We start from the raw sequence: 16,841 nt of genomic DNA, 5'->3' as shown, positions 1-16,841 counted from the left end.
TACAGTCAATTATACACCTGCATCTCTTGAAATGTCGCCTGAAACTTTTGGGCATATTTTTAAGGACAGCACCTTTACTTGGCCATTTAATAATAGATTTCAAAATGTCTGCCATTATAGGCAACCAGGACCTTAGAATGTTTGACACTGTGCTTTCAGAAACTTTGAACCTACAGGTCCTTCTAAAAAAATTAGCATATTGTGATAAAGTTCATTATTTTCCATAATGTAATGATAAAAATTAAACTTTCATACATTTTAGATTCATTGCACACCAACTGAAATATTTCAGGTCTTTTATTGTTTCAATACTGATGATTTTTGCATACAGCTCATGAAAACCCAAAATTCCTGTCTCAAAAAATTTGCATATCATGAAAAGGGTCTCTAAACGAGCTATTAACCTAATCATCTGAATCAACTAGTTAACTCTTAACACCTGCAAAAGATTCCTGAGGCTTTTAAAAACTCCCAGCCTGTTTCATTACTCAAAACCGCAATCATGGGTAAGACTGCCGACCTGACTGCTGTCCAGAAGGCCATCATTGACACCCTCAAGCAAGAGGGTAAGACAGAAAGAAATTTCTGAACAAATAGGCTGTTCCCAGAGTGCTGTATCAAGGCACCTCAGTGGGAAGTCTGTGGGAAGGAAAAAGTGTGGCAAAAAACGCTGCACAACGAGAAGAGGTGACCGGACCCTGAGGAAGATTGTGGAGAAGGACCGATTCCAGACCTTGGGGGACCTGCGGAAGCAGTGGACTGAGTCTGGAGTAGAAACATCCAGAGCCACCGTGCACAGGCGTGTTCAGGAAATGGGCTACAGGTGCCGCATTCCCCAGGTCAAGCCACTTTTGAACCAGAAACGGCGGCAGAAGCGCCTGATCTGGGCTGCAGAGAAGCAGCACTGGACTGTTGCTCAGTTTTGCATGTCATTCGGAAATCAAGGTGCCAGAGTCTGCAGGAAGACTGGGGAGAAGGAAATGCCAAAATACCAGAAGTCCAGTGTCAAGTACCCACAGTCAGTGATGGTCTGGGGTGCCATGTCAGCTGCTGGTGTTGGTCCACTGTCTTTTATCAAGGGCAGGGTCAATGCAGCTAGCTATCAGGAGATTTTGGAGCACTTCATGCTTCCATCTGCTGAAAAGCTTTATGGAGATGAAGATTTCATTTTTCAGCTTGACCTGGAACCTGCTCACAGTGCCAAAACCACTGGTAAATGGTTTACTGACCATGGTATTACTGTGCTCAATTGGCCTGCCAGCTCTCCTGACCTGAACCCCATAGAGAATCTGTGGGATATTGTGAAGAGAAAGTTGAGAGACGCAAGACCCAACACTCTGGATGAGCTTAAGGCCGCTATCGAAGCATCCTGAGCCTCCATAACACCTCAGCAGTGCCACAGGCTGATTGCCTCCATGCCACGCCGCATTGAAGCAGTCATTTCTGCAAAAGGATTCCCGACCAAGTATTGACTATTGAGTGCATAACTGAACATAATTATTTGAAGGTTGATTTTTTTTTTGTATTAAAAACACTTCTTTTATTGGTCAGATGAAATATGCTAATTTTTTGAGACAGGAATTATGGGTTTTCATGAGCTGTATGCCAAAATCATCAGTATTAAAACAATAAAAGACCTGAAATATTTCAGTTGGTGTGCAATGAATCTAAAATATATGAAAGTTTAATTTTTATCATTAAATTATGGAAAATAATGAACTTTATCACAATATGCTAATTTTTTGAGAAGGACCTGTATATGCAATATCTCTGTTACTGAGCCCAATTCTCAGTTTCATAAGGACGACTAATAGATGATCTTCCAGCATGAGACTTTCAGCTCGCTTCTGCACACTCTTTCATTTTTGACATTAACCAACTGAAGATGAGTGAAGTAAGCCCAGTGAGAAACAGAAAGTGGGCAGCACTGTTTTTGATTGTGGAGAATGAGAAGTGTGATTTCTGAAGCTCCTCTTTCAGTCTTTCATTCTCCTCTTTAAGTTTGTAAAAGTCTTTTTTTAAGTTGACATATTCAGTGTTGAGTTGATCATACTTCTCACTAAGGCTGTTGTATGCTGCTTCAGGGACCATAGCCTCAGCTTCTTCCACCAGTTCCTCTGGTGTCATTGGATCATCATTAGCTGGAAGACATTTGTGAAAGACAAGTGACAAAGAAGTTTGATAAATGTATGTATGACAAAAACATTTTACTGTGCATAAAACATTTTGAATGTTCTTACCATGGCAAGGAGCCTCTTGCTCCACTGTCGAACATTCCCTTTTCCTCTTCCTTTCCAGCCTTAGAAAAGCAGAACAAAACTGCACACGCGAGTTACAGCCTATGGTAACACTCACCTAGCAGCATTTAGAAAACTCAATTTCACTTACCTCTCCAGCTTTTCCACAGGTCTGTCATTCTGCCGTTTATAGGAAAAAACAGAGGGGATGAAGTCAGGGCTGTCTTCATCCATAGAAGCCTCTCCTACAAAATAATAATAAGTAATTAAAGCTAATGTCAGCCTACCTTACAATGTTGATAGTTAGCTAACTAACGTTACCCTTTTGGTTGGCTACTAACAGTGACGAACTTTAGCAAATTGTTGCTAAAAACTACTTGAACACACACCTGCAGGGGCGCTGTAAAGGGGGGGTAAACGATGACGATTCTCGGGGCCCATGACTAAGAGGGGGCTCTGAGAATCCCCCAATAAAATTGTGGTGCTAAAAAATATATATTTGATAGTAAAAATTATTAACTTTAAATTATTCTATTTGCTGTTTCCTGGTGTCAAATTTTTTATTTGTTTAGGAAACACAAACGTGCGTGGGCCCCTCTCCCCCTCTCGATTATCATAAAATGGTTCAGTCCGCCCAAATTGTATCCAGGCAACGTATTTTTACGCTCTGATTGTGTGAGACGTACAAGCTCGGACAGATTCGGCTTGAAGTCGTTCATCCTCGGATGCGGTGCCGCGCGCGCTGTTACAAAAAAGCTGTGCACACAGCTAAGCGAAATGAGGTCTTGCCGGTCTTGCGCACCGAACTTGTCACTTTTGCCGCGCTCGTGCGGATGCGTCGAGAATAAACAAGGCTTTACTCCGTGTCAGCGCGCGCTCTGATCGGTAAAGGTGCACAGACCTCTCCCAATCATCTTCAGCCTCCGAAGCACCAACTAACTTCGCCTCCGTTTCCCCCGTAAGCTGATATTAGTATTTAAACATTCTCTATGATTTTTTTTTTTTTTTTAACACACTGTCTCTTTCTCTCTCATACACACATTATCTCTTTCTCTCTCATAGATATGTAGGCTAATTATAAACTCTTTAGACTTTTAATAGTGCTTTATTTTTAAAGTTTGTGGTTAAGAATCGTGTAAAAAAAAAAAAATCCCTTATTTTCCCAGATAGCACAAGTCTATTTGATGTGATGTTTACATCTTTTTAAGAGTGTTTGCTCATCTGCAATACGTCTATTGGATGTTTCCTGTCAGATGTCAAATAGACGTTTAGAAGATGTCTTTAATGATTTAGAATGCATGTTAAACTGACAACTTCTAAACGTCTATTTGATATCTGACAGGAAACGTCCTATAGACGTATTCCAGATGAGCAAACACTCTTAAAAATACGTCTTCCAGATGTAAACATCACATCAAATAGACTTGTGCTATCTGGGTTGGGTATGGATTCCGGGAAATCTCCCTTATTTTCAATGTTCAATGTTGACAGCTATGGCGTACGCACGCTTTGTACATGAGGCCCCAGGTCATACGGTAGCATTTTTCGACAAGTTAGCACGTTTCGATAGAGCAGGGTGCAGCGGGTGCACGGCTTTGTATTACAGAGGACAAATTACGGGTGAGGACATGGGATGGAATTCAATTGTCTGATTGACTTAAATATATGAGAATGATAGTCAAAATACCATAAAAGCGCATGATTTTATGTAAATGAATATGAAAAAAGTCTCAGCTGTGTTGGGGGCCCTGTCAAGATTCTTTTCATGGGGCCCAAAATCCTTAGCAGCGCCCCTGCACACCTGTACATGACACGGGCCTTCTCACCGTATCCTCTCCCTTTCTACATTTGCAACACCTGCAGAGTTTGAAAGGGAGACGACACCAACAGTGTATGTTTATGTTACCTAACGTTAGCAGTTAGCTAACTGCTAGTTGTGCTACGAACAAAGTTCGCTAACTTTGACCTTAAAAATTCATGTAGCATTATGAGAAATCTGTAGATAACGTTACTTAACCAAACCATAATCCATAACGTACCAACGAAAAGACAATAGTTTATTTACATTAACTTAACTGATATGAAGTGTGCGCTGCATACGCGAGCATTTTTGATGATAGTTTCTGTCCAGTCCGCTCATTTTATTGCATTTAACCAAAGTTGTCGTCGTTTCTTTTGTCTGGCAGTGGCAGCAGGTATACGATAAAATTTCGAATTGCCTGTACTCCGTCGATTCTGGCAACCAACAACACAACAAGACGACGTTTTAAGCTCCGACCCTGTGCTGGTTTGTATTGGCCGCCTCCAGTTGTCGGTTTGTTTTGCCTCCAGCTAGCGCTGTGACGTAACTGTGACGTCGGCGCAAAAGTGGTCTATTATAACGGCCCAAGCCCATCAATCATGAAACAAAGTCGAATCAGCTATGAAGCAGCTATGCAGAAAACAATGGTGTCACCATGCATCTCAATTCAGGTCAAGTTTGAAGTCAAATTGATACTATTACTGAATATTAAGTGAAGGTGCGAAGAAATATAGAGCTGAGTATCATCAGTGAAAGTCATCATAAAAGTGAAACCTAATGCCATGCTTCCTAATGATATCTCCCAAAGGTAGCATGCACAGAGTGAACAGCAACGGTCCTAGAACTGAGCCTTGTGGTACGCCATACTGAACTTGTGATTAATATGATACTTCTTCATTTACAGCTACAAATTGGTAATGGTCAGATAAAGTATGATTTTAACCTGTCAGATCAGGACACGGACATGGGGAAAAAAGGGTTAATTGAAATAATTGCTGGTGGCACTCAGATCGAAAGAGAGACCAGGGCTGAATGCAGTGGGGAACCAACTGGGAAATCGGTAGGGGAAGTAGAGGATGAAAAAAAAACTGAATGAAGATGAAAACAAAACTGGCAAAGTATCCAACAAGACAATGAGGCTGGAACAATTGCTTGCACTGTGCACAAACAACGATCTGGTAAAAGACAGCACACGATAGGGGGATAAATAGGAGACTAAAGGATTTAATTGATACTGAACAGGTGGAGGGAGTGAAACAATAATGAGGTAAAGAATGGAATAACAAGGGGTCGGGATAAGATGCCATGATGACAGCGAAGCACATGATGAACTGTCAAATCGAACCCATGTCCTCCAAACAAACACAAACACATGACAGAGACAGGAAAAAAACAGACAGATTAGCCCAGGGACATGACAGAACCATGCCAATGCAATTCCACTAATGCCAATGTAATTTTCGAGTTTATTCAAAAGAATGTTTTGGTTAATAGATTTAGATTTAAATTCAGACTGGCTTGATTTTAGACGATTGCGCAATGCATGCACGGTTGCAGTCAGAAAAGCTAAAGCTGAACATTTTCTTATAAGAACATCTCACAATCTAAACAATTCTTCAAAATTCTGGAAAAGTGTTAAATCATTAACTGAAAATAATAAAGGTATAGAACTTCCATCATGTATTAATAAGGGCTCTGATATAATTATTGATAAAGTAAATATGCTTAATTGTTTTAATGAACACTTCATAGCTTCTGGTTATTTGTTTGATTCAGTTAATGGTGCTCAGGTGAACCATTTGATTGTTCAGCCAGACAGCTTTGAGTCTAGTCAATCATTCAACTTTTCACCAATTGCAATCTCTGAGGTGTGCAAAGCCCTTAAATCTTTGGATGTTTCGAAATCGGCAGGTCCTGATGATTTAGAACCTTACTTTTTAAAGCTAGCAGCTGATTTTATTGCTCCACCTCTGACTTATATTTTTAACCTTTCACTTGACTTAAAGGTATTGTAGGTAGGAATTTTTTTTAAAACTTTTTGCCAAATTTGTTTAAACTTTCTATATATATCAATGCATAATTAAAATATAAGTACTCTGGAAAAGAGAGTATAAAAATCGAGTGTCTGTAGTCCTCTCAGGGCTGTAATAAACACAGCTACTTATCTCCATTCACTTCCACCCCCTCCATTCTGGGCTCCTTCCAAAACCGCGCCCCCAAAACACATGAACGCGCGATGCCGACAGCTCACAGCTGGAGGACGCGCTTACCAGCGCCCAGCGGAGAGGAGCAGTGCATGTAGTGACATCATGTCAGACTCACATGTAATAAAATACCTAACTTTATCATTATGAATATAAACAACTAACATGGCTGTTAGTACTCACTATCAAGCTAGCATATCGATACTGGTAAAGTTTAAAATATATTGAGTTTGATTCGTTAACGAGCTAGTAACATAAAGCAAAGCTAAAAACAGGTTGCATTGATACACGTTTTCCCATTACAATCAGTTACACTGTGATGAAGGTGAATTTCGTGTAAGATTCATAACATATACGCCGTGTTTTGCATGTAATTGTGTGTCTCTTACTAGTCTCTTACCCTCCTCGAGTCAAACGAGTGCGCGCATGTGGGCAGCGCATGTAGCAGCGGGGGTGTTGCCATGGTTGCGAGAGAGTGACAGTCGCCTAAGCCAATCCATTGTTTCGTCCCGGAAGGAAATAATGAGCTGTGTTTAGTGCAGATTAAACGGTCTAGAGTCACTCGATTTTTATACTCTTTTTATCAGAGTACTTACATTTTAATTATGCATTGATATATATAGAAAGTTTAAACAAATTTGGGAAAAAGTTTTTTAGACCAAAAACGACCTACCCTACCTTTAAATGAAATTCCACTTATATGAAAATCAGCTTTTGTTCTTCCCCTGTTTAAAGGCGGAGATCCTACACACCCAAATAACTATCGGCCTATTTCTAAGCTGTCAGTCTTGGCCAAAGTTCTTAAACATTTGTCAGCAATCAATTAAAAGAATTTCTGTCTGTTAATAATACCCTGTCTGATTTTCAATCTGGTTTTAGAAAACAACATAGCACAACTACGGCAGCCTTAAAGGTACTAAATGATTTTATTGAATCTGTAGAAAACAAGAAATACTGTGCAGCCTTATTCATCGATCTATCAAAAGCATTTGATACTGTTGATCATACTTTACTGATACAACAATTATCTAGTATTGGATTAACTAAACATACGATTGGCTGGTTTAATAACTATCTTTCAAACAGAACTCAATGTGTACAGGCAGAAGGTTTTATCTCTGGTTCACTTAATGTCACTAAAGGTGTGCCACAGGGGTCAGTCCTAGGACCACTCCTATTTACTCTATATATAAATTATATTGATTGTAATGTTCATAATGTAAAGTTTCATTAATATGCTGATGATACAGTTATATATAGTTCAGCATCCACACCCAATCTAGCTCTTTCTCAATTACAGTCTGCATTTGATATTGTCCAGCATAACTTAATTGAATTAAAACTCGTTTTAAATGTGGATAAAACAAAATTCATGTTGTTTTCTAAATCCAAATTAATCCCTCATAATAATCTTCTGCCTATTACTACGTCCCAAGGTTCAAAAATTGAGTTTGTGTCTCAGTACAGGTATCTGGGTATTTTAATTGATGACGCTCTCTCCTTTGGCCCTCATGTCCAGCAACTGGTGAAAAGACTGAAAGTGAAATTGGGTTTTTACTTTAGAATTAAATCGTGTCTTTCCTTTGAGGCAAAAAAGAGGCTTGTTGCAGCGACTTTTATGTCGGTACTGGACTATGGTGATGTGATATATATGCATGCATCTACACAATGTTTACATGCTTTAGACACTGTTTATCATGGTGCACTGAGGTTTATAACAAATCTTAAAACTCTCACTCATCATTGTGTGTTGTATGCTCGGGTTGGCTGGTCTGTGTTGTCCATCCGAAGACAAAAACATTGGCATGTTTTTATTTATAAGTCTATCCTGGGTTTACTTCCTTCATATCTTTGTACATACATCTGTAAAAAGAATCCTTCTAGCTATAGCCTCCGGTCACAGGAATTATTTTTACTGTCTGTTCCAGTGGTACGGACTGAATTTGGAAAAAAGGCATTTAAATTTGCTGCTCCCTCTGCCTGGAATTGTTTGCAAAGTACATTGAAACTAAGGAACTTGGTCTCGTTGGACACTTTTAAAATAGTTTTAAATGATTTGGAGAATGAAACATCGGGCTGTAGATGTTTTAGCTAGTTATGTATTTGATATTGAAATTTTATTAGAGTTGCTTGTGTGTGTATACACTCACCGGCCACTTTATTAGGTACACCTGTCCAACTGCTCGTTAACACTTAATTTCTAAGCAGCCAATCACATGGCGGCAACTCAGTGCATTTAGGCATGTAGACATGGTCAAGACAATCTCCTGCAGTTCAAACCGAGCATCAGTATGGGGAAGAAAGTTGATTTGAGTGACTTTGAACGTGGCATGATTGTTGGTGCCAGAAGGGCTGGTCTGAGTATTTCAGAAACTGCTAATCTACTGGGATTTTCACGCACAACCATCTCTAGGGTTTACAGAGAATGGTCCGAAAAAGAAAAAACATCCAGTGAGCGGCAGTTCTGTGGGCGGAAATGCCTTGTTGATGCCAGAGGTCAGAGGAGAATGGCCAGACTGGTTCGAGCTGATAGAAGGGCAACAGTGACTGAAATAACCACTCGTTACAACCGAGGTATGCAGCAAAGCATTTGTGAAGCCACAACACGCACAACCTTGAGGCGGATGGGCTACAACAGCAGAAGACTCCACCGGGTACCACTCATCTCCACTACAAATAGGAAAAAGAGGCTACAATTTGCAAGAGCTCACCAAAATTGAACAGTTGAAGACTGGAAAAATGTTGCCTGGTCTGATGAGTCTCGATTTCTGTTGAGACATTCAGATGTTAGAGTCAGAATTTGGCGTAAACAGAATGAGAACATGGAACCATCATGCCTTGTTACCACTGTGCAGGCTGGTGGTGGTGGTGTAATGGTGTGGGGGATGTTTTCCTGGCACACTTTAGGCCCCTTAGTGCCAATTGGGCATCGTTTAAATGCCACGGCCTACCTGAGCATTGTTTCTGACCATGTCCATCCCTTTATGGCCACCATGTACCCATCCTCTGATGGCTACTTCCACCATGTCACAAAGCTCTAATCATTTCAAATTGGTTTCTTGAACATGACAATGAGTTCACTGTACTAAAATGGCCTCCACAGTCACCAGATCTCAACCCAATAGAGCATCTTTGGGATGTGGTGGAACGGGAGATTCGCATCATGGATGTGCAGCCGACAAATCTGCGGCAACTGTGTGATGCCATCATGTCAATATGGACCAAACTCCCTGTGGAATGCTTCCAGCACCTTGTTGAATCTATGCCACGAAGAATTGAGGCAGTTCTGAAGGCAAAAGGGGGTCCAACCCGTTACTAGCATGGGGTACCTAATAAAGTGGCCGGTGAGTGTATGTGTATGTATTGTTGGATGTTATTTGTTACACTCAAACGTGCTGTGTCTGTCAGTTTTTGGCCAGGACGCTCTTGTAAAAGAGATTCTTAATCTCAATGTGCTTCTTTCCTGGTAAAATAAAGGTTATAATAATAATAATAGTATCAAATGCAGCACTAATATCCAGTAACACTAATAGAGAGATACCACCACGATCGGATGATAAGAGCAAATCATTTGTAACTCTAATGAGAGCTGTCTCAGTACTGTGGTACGGTCTAAATCCGGACAGGAAATTTGATTGGCCTGTTTCCACACACGACTAGTTTATTCTAGCACACAGCAGTGTAGGGAAAGACTTGGGGCAGGCCTCCTTAAGTGTTGATGGCTTTGCCTGATGCTTCGGGTGGTAGACTTTTATATCACCCAAAAAAGGTCTTCCAGATCATCATCATCATGACATGGCATTCTACACAACATGGCACAGGGGAATGGTGTGCCTCTCCCCCCCCGACCTCCTTTACCACCAGCATGAGGAGCCTGACCCACACACCCCTCCCCAACATAAAGGCCATCAACAGGGAGCAAGTAAGGTGGCATTTGTGAAGAGACAACAACGCAAAGGTTACTTTTTAACAATATCTTTTAATATAGATGCAATGTTGCACAACACAACCCTTATATTGGTGACTGCATCAATTGTGTCTGTATGTGTTTGAAGGACGGCATCAGTCAGACTCGACCACTTCCATCTGTGCCATACTGTCGGAGCGCACACATGCTGAGGAAAAGCTCCAGAAACATGCAATAAAGTGGTTAACCTGGTTCCCCTGACTCCCTCCCTCTTTTGCATTTCTTTGCCCTGCTCTCCATTGCTGCCATGACTGAGCGTAAAGAACCATTAATTAGCTGGCTCATTTTAGTATGCATGGGCATTCATGTGGTGATTTGCATTGGCTAATTATGGTTGAATCTGGGCGTGTAAAGTGCGGTATGTGAGAATTTTCCACGTGCGCAAATTCTCAGGTAAACTTTGATTTATAAAGGGAAAATTGCGTGCAGGTGTGCGTACGCAAGAATTTTTTAAATCTCAATCTTTGTTTGTGTACACCATTCGCAGCTTTCTGGCGTACGTTCACTTTTAGTAGGGATTCTACGCACTCTTTTATAAACGAGGCCTCAGGTCTGCCCCAGAAACCTTTCCAATTGTCTATGAAGCCTATATTAATTCTGTGGACACCATTTAGACAGTCAGCCATTTCATCAAGCCTTCTATCATACACTAAACCAGCGGTCAGGAACCTGTGGCTCGCAAGCCACTCCTGGCTCTATGACAAAAATAATGCGGCACGCCAGATCTCTCACCCTTTACCAACAAATGATCAATAAACAATTACACACCTTTCTGGAGAAAAAGCAGCCAGCAACTATTCCTTTGTAGTATAGCCCACTGAAGTTAATGAAGAGTTTAGAATAATAATATATCTTAACCCTTTAAGACCGACGCTCCCGTTTGCGTGTGTCTGTTTAAAAGCCTATAGAAACTGAAACCAAATTGCTAGCTCAATCATTCTTTTTGCATACAAAACCAGAGATGTAACATGTTCAGATCAAGCCTCCAACATGCCCATGTTGCGTTGTTTTCACCCTCTAATCAGTCTGTACAAACTGCGTAATATGCGTTTACAAAAAAAACCCCACAAAAATGCATTGCACGTCTTTGCACACATGTTCTGTAGATCTGTGATTGATAGATAGGTCTTCCGATGGCTCATTGACGTATCACGTTCTGTGCACTATGACCCCCGGGTGTGTCGCATGTTGTGACGTAACAAGCTGCGTCATTTGACCATGCGTTTGACTCGCGTGATTTTTTTTTTCCCAAACCACTTCAGCGGAAATCCCGCCCTGCAGCCGATTCTAAAGTTTTCATTGGTCATGTCAATCACTGTACAGATTGCCTACACCAAGCACTGATCCCTAAACCTACCCGTCACTGTAACCTAAACCAATGAAATCGGCTGCAGGGCGGGATTTCCGCTAAAGTGGTTTGGGGGGAAAAAATTACACGTTTGACTCCCGTTTGACTCCCATTTGCTATATGTTCCTTCTTATCGTTATTGTCTTTTTACCATTGCTTTATTTTATCATTTCTTTCTCCTTTAGACACTCACAAATACAAGGACATTCACACACACACACACACACACACACGCGTGCGCGCACACACGCAACGTTATGTCTAAACGAAAGTACACGGACGCGGAGGTTTTGGAAATTCTAATTGCGTCCGATGATGATGAACTATACGTCTGCTCATCTATTTATTTTATATTTTAACCAATTCAATGTTCAATCAACATTCAAAAGCAAAATTTTATCTGTTTGACCACAAATGTAATTGAATATTTTACATGGCATTTCCCCTCCCTTTTTTTGAATGAGTGTATCTTAAAAACTAATTTATGTAAACAGTTCAAATCAATTCTGTATAGTTTTAAATTGATTTATGCACGTTTTTCACATTGACAAGTTTGAGGTTGACATTTATCAATTTTTTGTATTGAATAAAATATGTAAAAAATAAATAATTAAAATTGTTTTTCTTTTTGTTTATTGCACTTTTGAGATATTTATCTAGTTACTATTGATTTTTTACAAACATAGCCTTCAAATTGGGAGAGTAAGGATTATTTTGATGTATGGCATATGAAAATGCTCAAAAGAATGACAGCACAGCATGTAAAAATACAAAGATATACTCTGGTGGAATTGTTCTATGGCAGGCCATAAAGGGTTAAGTTGTGCAGTGCTGTTCGCCAATGGTAATGGCGAAAATAACGATTTTTTAGAACAACAGCAAAAACTTAAAAGCATAAAAGTGACTGGACTAAAACATATTATTTTATTATTCTTTTTTTCCTATAAATGTGTCGAATTTATGTCGGAGTGCTTTATGTGGGCGGGACTGTTTGAAGTTATTTATAAAGAAACATGGATGAATGAGAAAATAAAGAGCAGTATGTGTTCCAAACAATTAGTAATTCCTTCTGAATTACTTGAGTCATTATTAGTAGGTTACTATGACCTTCGCTTTAGAATTAATTATACATTATTCACATAAATTATGAGCCATAGTAGTTCTTAGTAGTCCACTGGGAGTTATTAAAAATAGTAGTTATTGATCAGCTGTTAGTGAACTACATGCTATTTACTGATCTATTACTTACTAATTCATTAAACAGTGTTTATTGTTAGTTAATAATAGTTATTAGAATGTTAATATTGCATTACTCATTTGTTCCTGTGTAGTTTTTTATTAATAACAGAACAGTATTCGGAAGTGTTACCAGGAATTGTCTTCATAAACCATATGTTTATGATGTAATATCCATGTAATTATACACAATTGTGTATGATGTACAGACACTAGTGCTCATATGTGCTCAACACCACATGCAGATACCCCATTCGGCTGCCCATGTCAGACATCTTGAAACGGTGCAAGATACTGCTCAACAAATCAATGAATTTTCATTGAAAATGGCAGATCATTGTGGAGTCTATGGATGTAAGAACCATAGATACTGTATCTATGGTAGGGTTTATGTGATTATCAATGATATATATAAGAGGTTTAACCAAACCTCTTTTATTTTATTTCAGGGTGATTGGGACACTTTTGGCCATTAAGATGACTTAGGGAAAAAAGTGTCCCAATCACCCTGGCCTGAATTCACCCCTAAATGAATAATTGTGTATATTCATTTCCAATTGATGTCATACTGCGACTGAAGATATGGCATCCCTGTCTTTTACTGTATTTACTTTTTAATGTCAAAAGTGTAAGTGAATACTAACACAGTTATACCAAAAACAAATAAACGTGGGCCTATATCTTACATTTTCTAATATTTACATATACATATTTATATAGCCTATACAATTTTGTTTTGCAATGTTTTGCAAAGTTTCTGGTAATGAAAAAGAGAAGGAAAGAAAATAAATACAATTGAAGTGAAACGTATCAAATTACCTCATTGTGTAATGTGGTTAACCAATCGAAACTGATTATGGCCACTCAGTCCACCAACGAGAGGCGGCAGGAGGAGTAACACACACATGCACACACACACACAACGTCCTAGCGTAAAGAGCTTCAAAGTCATAATAACAGATGAGCTCTGTCATTGAGGCATCATCTCGGATGGACTGTAACACTCTCTGAAACTTTCTGGATCGAGGAAAAACACTAAAGAAGTTGGATTTGAGTATCTCGGGTTTAAATCGTTAGTGATAATGACCGAGGATCAGGATAAGTCCCGCGCGGAGACTCCGAGTAGCCCGGCCGGGTCATGCAGCTCGATGTCCGCGGAAGACTCGGACTCGGACGCGTCTTCACCATCTCCCGCTGGCTCTACCACACACACTTCACTCATGATCACGAGGATGGGTAAAAAGCTGGCGGAGGAGGATGACAGGTTCCCGGCGTGCATCAGGGATGCGGTGTCGCAGGTTCTGAAGGGTTATGACTGGTCTCTATTGCCCATGCCAGCGCGAGGCAGCGGCTCCAGCAAGAGCAAACCGCACGTGAAGAGACCCATGAACGCCTTCATGGTCTGGGCTCAAGCCGCGCGCAGGAAGCTGGCGGATCAGTACCCGCACCTACACAACGCCGAGCTCAGCAAAACACTCGGGAAGCTCTGGAGGTAACAGATGCTTACTGTGATCATCATACTTTTAGTAGATGTGTGTAGATATATAGATTTTTTGTATGCAGCCATATATAGATTTTTTGTATGCAGCCATCTGATAATAAAGGCTTTTTTTAAAACATCCCTAAAGTTTTCTTTGTTTTTAAATATTGGCATAACCTGACTTGAATAAATATTTAAATTAATAAAATAATGTATATGGAGGTAACACCCTTGTATTATTAACCATTGAAAAATGTGAAGCTCCGGATAAACCTTCTTCAGTTAACCTAACTATGTATTATATACACTGGGTATACTCTCTAAGTCAGAGCTTTTTATTTTAGTGCATTATTATTATTATTACATATAGACGTAAGATTAAGTAATGTTTATACTTTCTGAAAGGTATATGTTCTAATTCAGTATCTTTTGGTCTGAAGTTCCTTATTCAGTGAAAACAGATTGTGTGTTTAATTACCGAATGCTGTCAGAACTGAATGCTAGTGGGCAGCGCTTCCATGTATGGCACTTGATCCGAGGCCCGAATTGATCCCTCTTTAGTCGACTCCTGAACTACTTGATGAATAACACTCTGAAAGTGAATTATGATTCATAATTATGTCACTCAACAGACTGCTGACGGAGAATGAAAAGAGGCCGTTTGTGGAAGAAGCCGAAAGATTGAGAGTTCAGCACAAGAAAGATCACCCGGATTATAAGTACCAGCCGAGGCGACGGAAGGGAGTGAAGCCAGGTGCGAGTGAGTCTGAAGCCGGCGTCAATCTATCCCATCACATGTATAAAGCTGAACCTGGAATGGGCCGATTGGCCAGTTCCTCGGATCATATCTCTGATCATACAGGTGAGATACACACTCTTCACATGGAGCAATTTATACTATGCATGGTATGCAAAATAAAATGTGTAACCCGAAGCATAATTTTGTGGTGATTATCCATAGGCCAGCCTCATGGACCCCCGACACCCCCAACAACACCCAAAACAGACCTCCATCATGGAGGAAAGCAAGATTCAAAGCATGAAGGAAGACGTTTGCTCGACAGCAGTCGACAGAATATCGACTTCAGCAATGTTGACATTTCTGAGCTCAGCACAGACGTCATCAGCAACATAGAAACCTTCGATGTGCACGAGTTTGACCAATACTTGCCTCTCACCGGCCATGTTTCGACGCCGATTACCTCAGAGCACGGGCAGAACACCAGCGCTTACGCTTCATCTTACAGCAACGGGGCGTCCTGGAGCCGCAAAGGGCCCGTGGCATCCTCGTCCCCGGGCACAAGTGAAGTGAACCTGCACAGAGCTCACATTAAAACTGAGCAGTTGAGCCCGAATCACTACAGCGAGCCCTCGCCCTCACACTCCGAGTACAGCGTTTACAGCCCACATGCGTTCGCCAGCGCTCAGTGTGACTATACAGACCTTCAGAGCTCCAGCTATTACAGCCCTTATTCCAGCTACCCGTCCGGCCTTTACCAGTACCCATACTTCCATTCCTCACGGAGACCGTACGCGAGCCCCATCCTCAACAGCTTGTCCATTCCCCCGTCCCACAGTCCCAACACCAACTGGGACCAGCCCATTTACACCACGTTATCCAGGCCATAAGGCCCAGCCGTTATTATGATAAAGGACAGCTTTAGCTGAGGGATTTGTGCCAACTAACTATGAAACAAGTGCCTGCTGATTTTTCCACATCATTCGACTGCTCACACACATCCAAACGTTGACTGTTGGTGCTAAATGTGTGCCTGTACAGCCAGCAGAAATCCAGTTACAGGACTTACAAACGTTTCCTTTTGATAATCACAGGCGTATTTTGTTGGATCGTCATTTGATTTAGTTGGTTGAATCGTTATTTTTTTAGAGTATCCCTGTGGGGGAAATATCTGCAGTTTTGTGTTCAGCTCACAGTCGCCAGATAACTCTAAATTAAATCAAATCATTGAAAAATAATGGGTGACAAATGGTTAGCAATGAAAAATTATTTTTATTGTCTTTTTATGTGTGCATAATTTCAGTGAGCACTTTAACATGTCAAAGGCTCTTAATTTGCTGTAAGTTCATTAATAATTGCATTTTTAACATCACCAGTCATTGATATCACATGCTTATTGTCATTGACTGCCTTGAATTAAATAAAATAAAAATTCATTATACAGCAATCAGTTGAAAATGTTGTTTACATTTTAGGCTGTAAAACAAACACACAAAAAGTGTTGACTCTACATTGTTCTAACATTGTCTAACAGTAATTGCTGACAATATCTGTGTAAAAAAATAAAACTTACTGTCTAAACTTTGACTATCTAAGCTGATGGCTACTATTGTGTCAAGTCAAGTCACCTTTATTTATATAGCGCTTTTTACAATACAGAGTGTTTCAAAGCAGCTTTACAGAGATAACAGAAAAATAATGCAACAAAGTTTGTGTGTAGCAGAAAATAGCGTCACAGTCCAGCTTAAGTAAGTTCAGTGATGGGTAATTTTTGTTGTGCTCCTTTTATTGCATTTAGCTTGTTTTAGAGCCTTTTGCTTTTGTGAGAA

At 40.3% G+C, this 16,841-nt stretch overlaps 1 protein-coding gene across 1 annotated transcript; it reads left to right on the top strand.

Annotated features, from left to right (window-relative positions):
- Positions 1-13,703: 13,703 nt before the first annotated feature.
- Positions 13,704-16,596, top strand: sox8b (SRY-box transcription factor 8b). Its single transcript, XM_056249975.1, has 3 exons — positions 13,704-14,285; positions 14,906-15,135; positions 15,235-16,596. Exons 1-3 carry the CDS (start codon positions 13,876-13,878, stop codon positions 15,900-15,902), a joined length of 1,308 nt encoding a protein of 435 aa, XP_056105950.1. The 5' UTR covers positions 13,704-13,875; the 3' UTR covers positions 15,903-16,596.
- The last annotated feature ends 245 nt before the right edge of the window (positions 16,597-16,841 follow it).

This window comes from Rhinichthys klamathensis, unplaced genomic scaffold (genome assembly GCF_029890125.1).
Source record: "Rhinichthys klamathensis goyatoka isolate OS25496 unplaced genomic scaffold, OSU_Roscu_1.1 h1tg000065l_1, whole genome shotgun sequence".
NCBI classification, from domain to species: domain Eukaryota; kingdom Metazoa; phylum Chordata; class Actinopteri; order Cypriniformes; family Leuciscidae; genus Rhinichthys; species Rhinichthys klamathensis.
This window is presented reverse-complemented; position numbering and strand designations above follow the sequence as displayed.

Excerpts from the sequence above, each read along its gene's own strand:
- sox8b (XM_056249975.1), top strand. The coding sequence starts at position 13,876 with ATGACCGAGGATCAGGATAAGTCCCGCGCGGAGACTCCGAGTAGCCCG. Across the intron at positions 14,286-14,905 it reads ACACTCGGGAAGCTCTGGAG|ACTGCTGACGGAGAATGAAA; the intron begins GTAACAGATGCT and ends GTCACTCAACAG. Across the intron at positions 15,136-15,234 it reads TCATATCTCTGATCATACAG|GCCAGCCTCATGGACCCCCG; the intron begins GTGAGATACACA and ends GATTATCCATAG.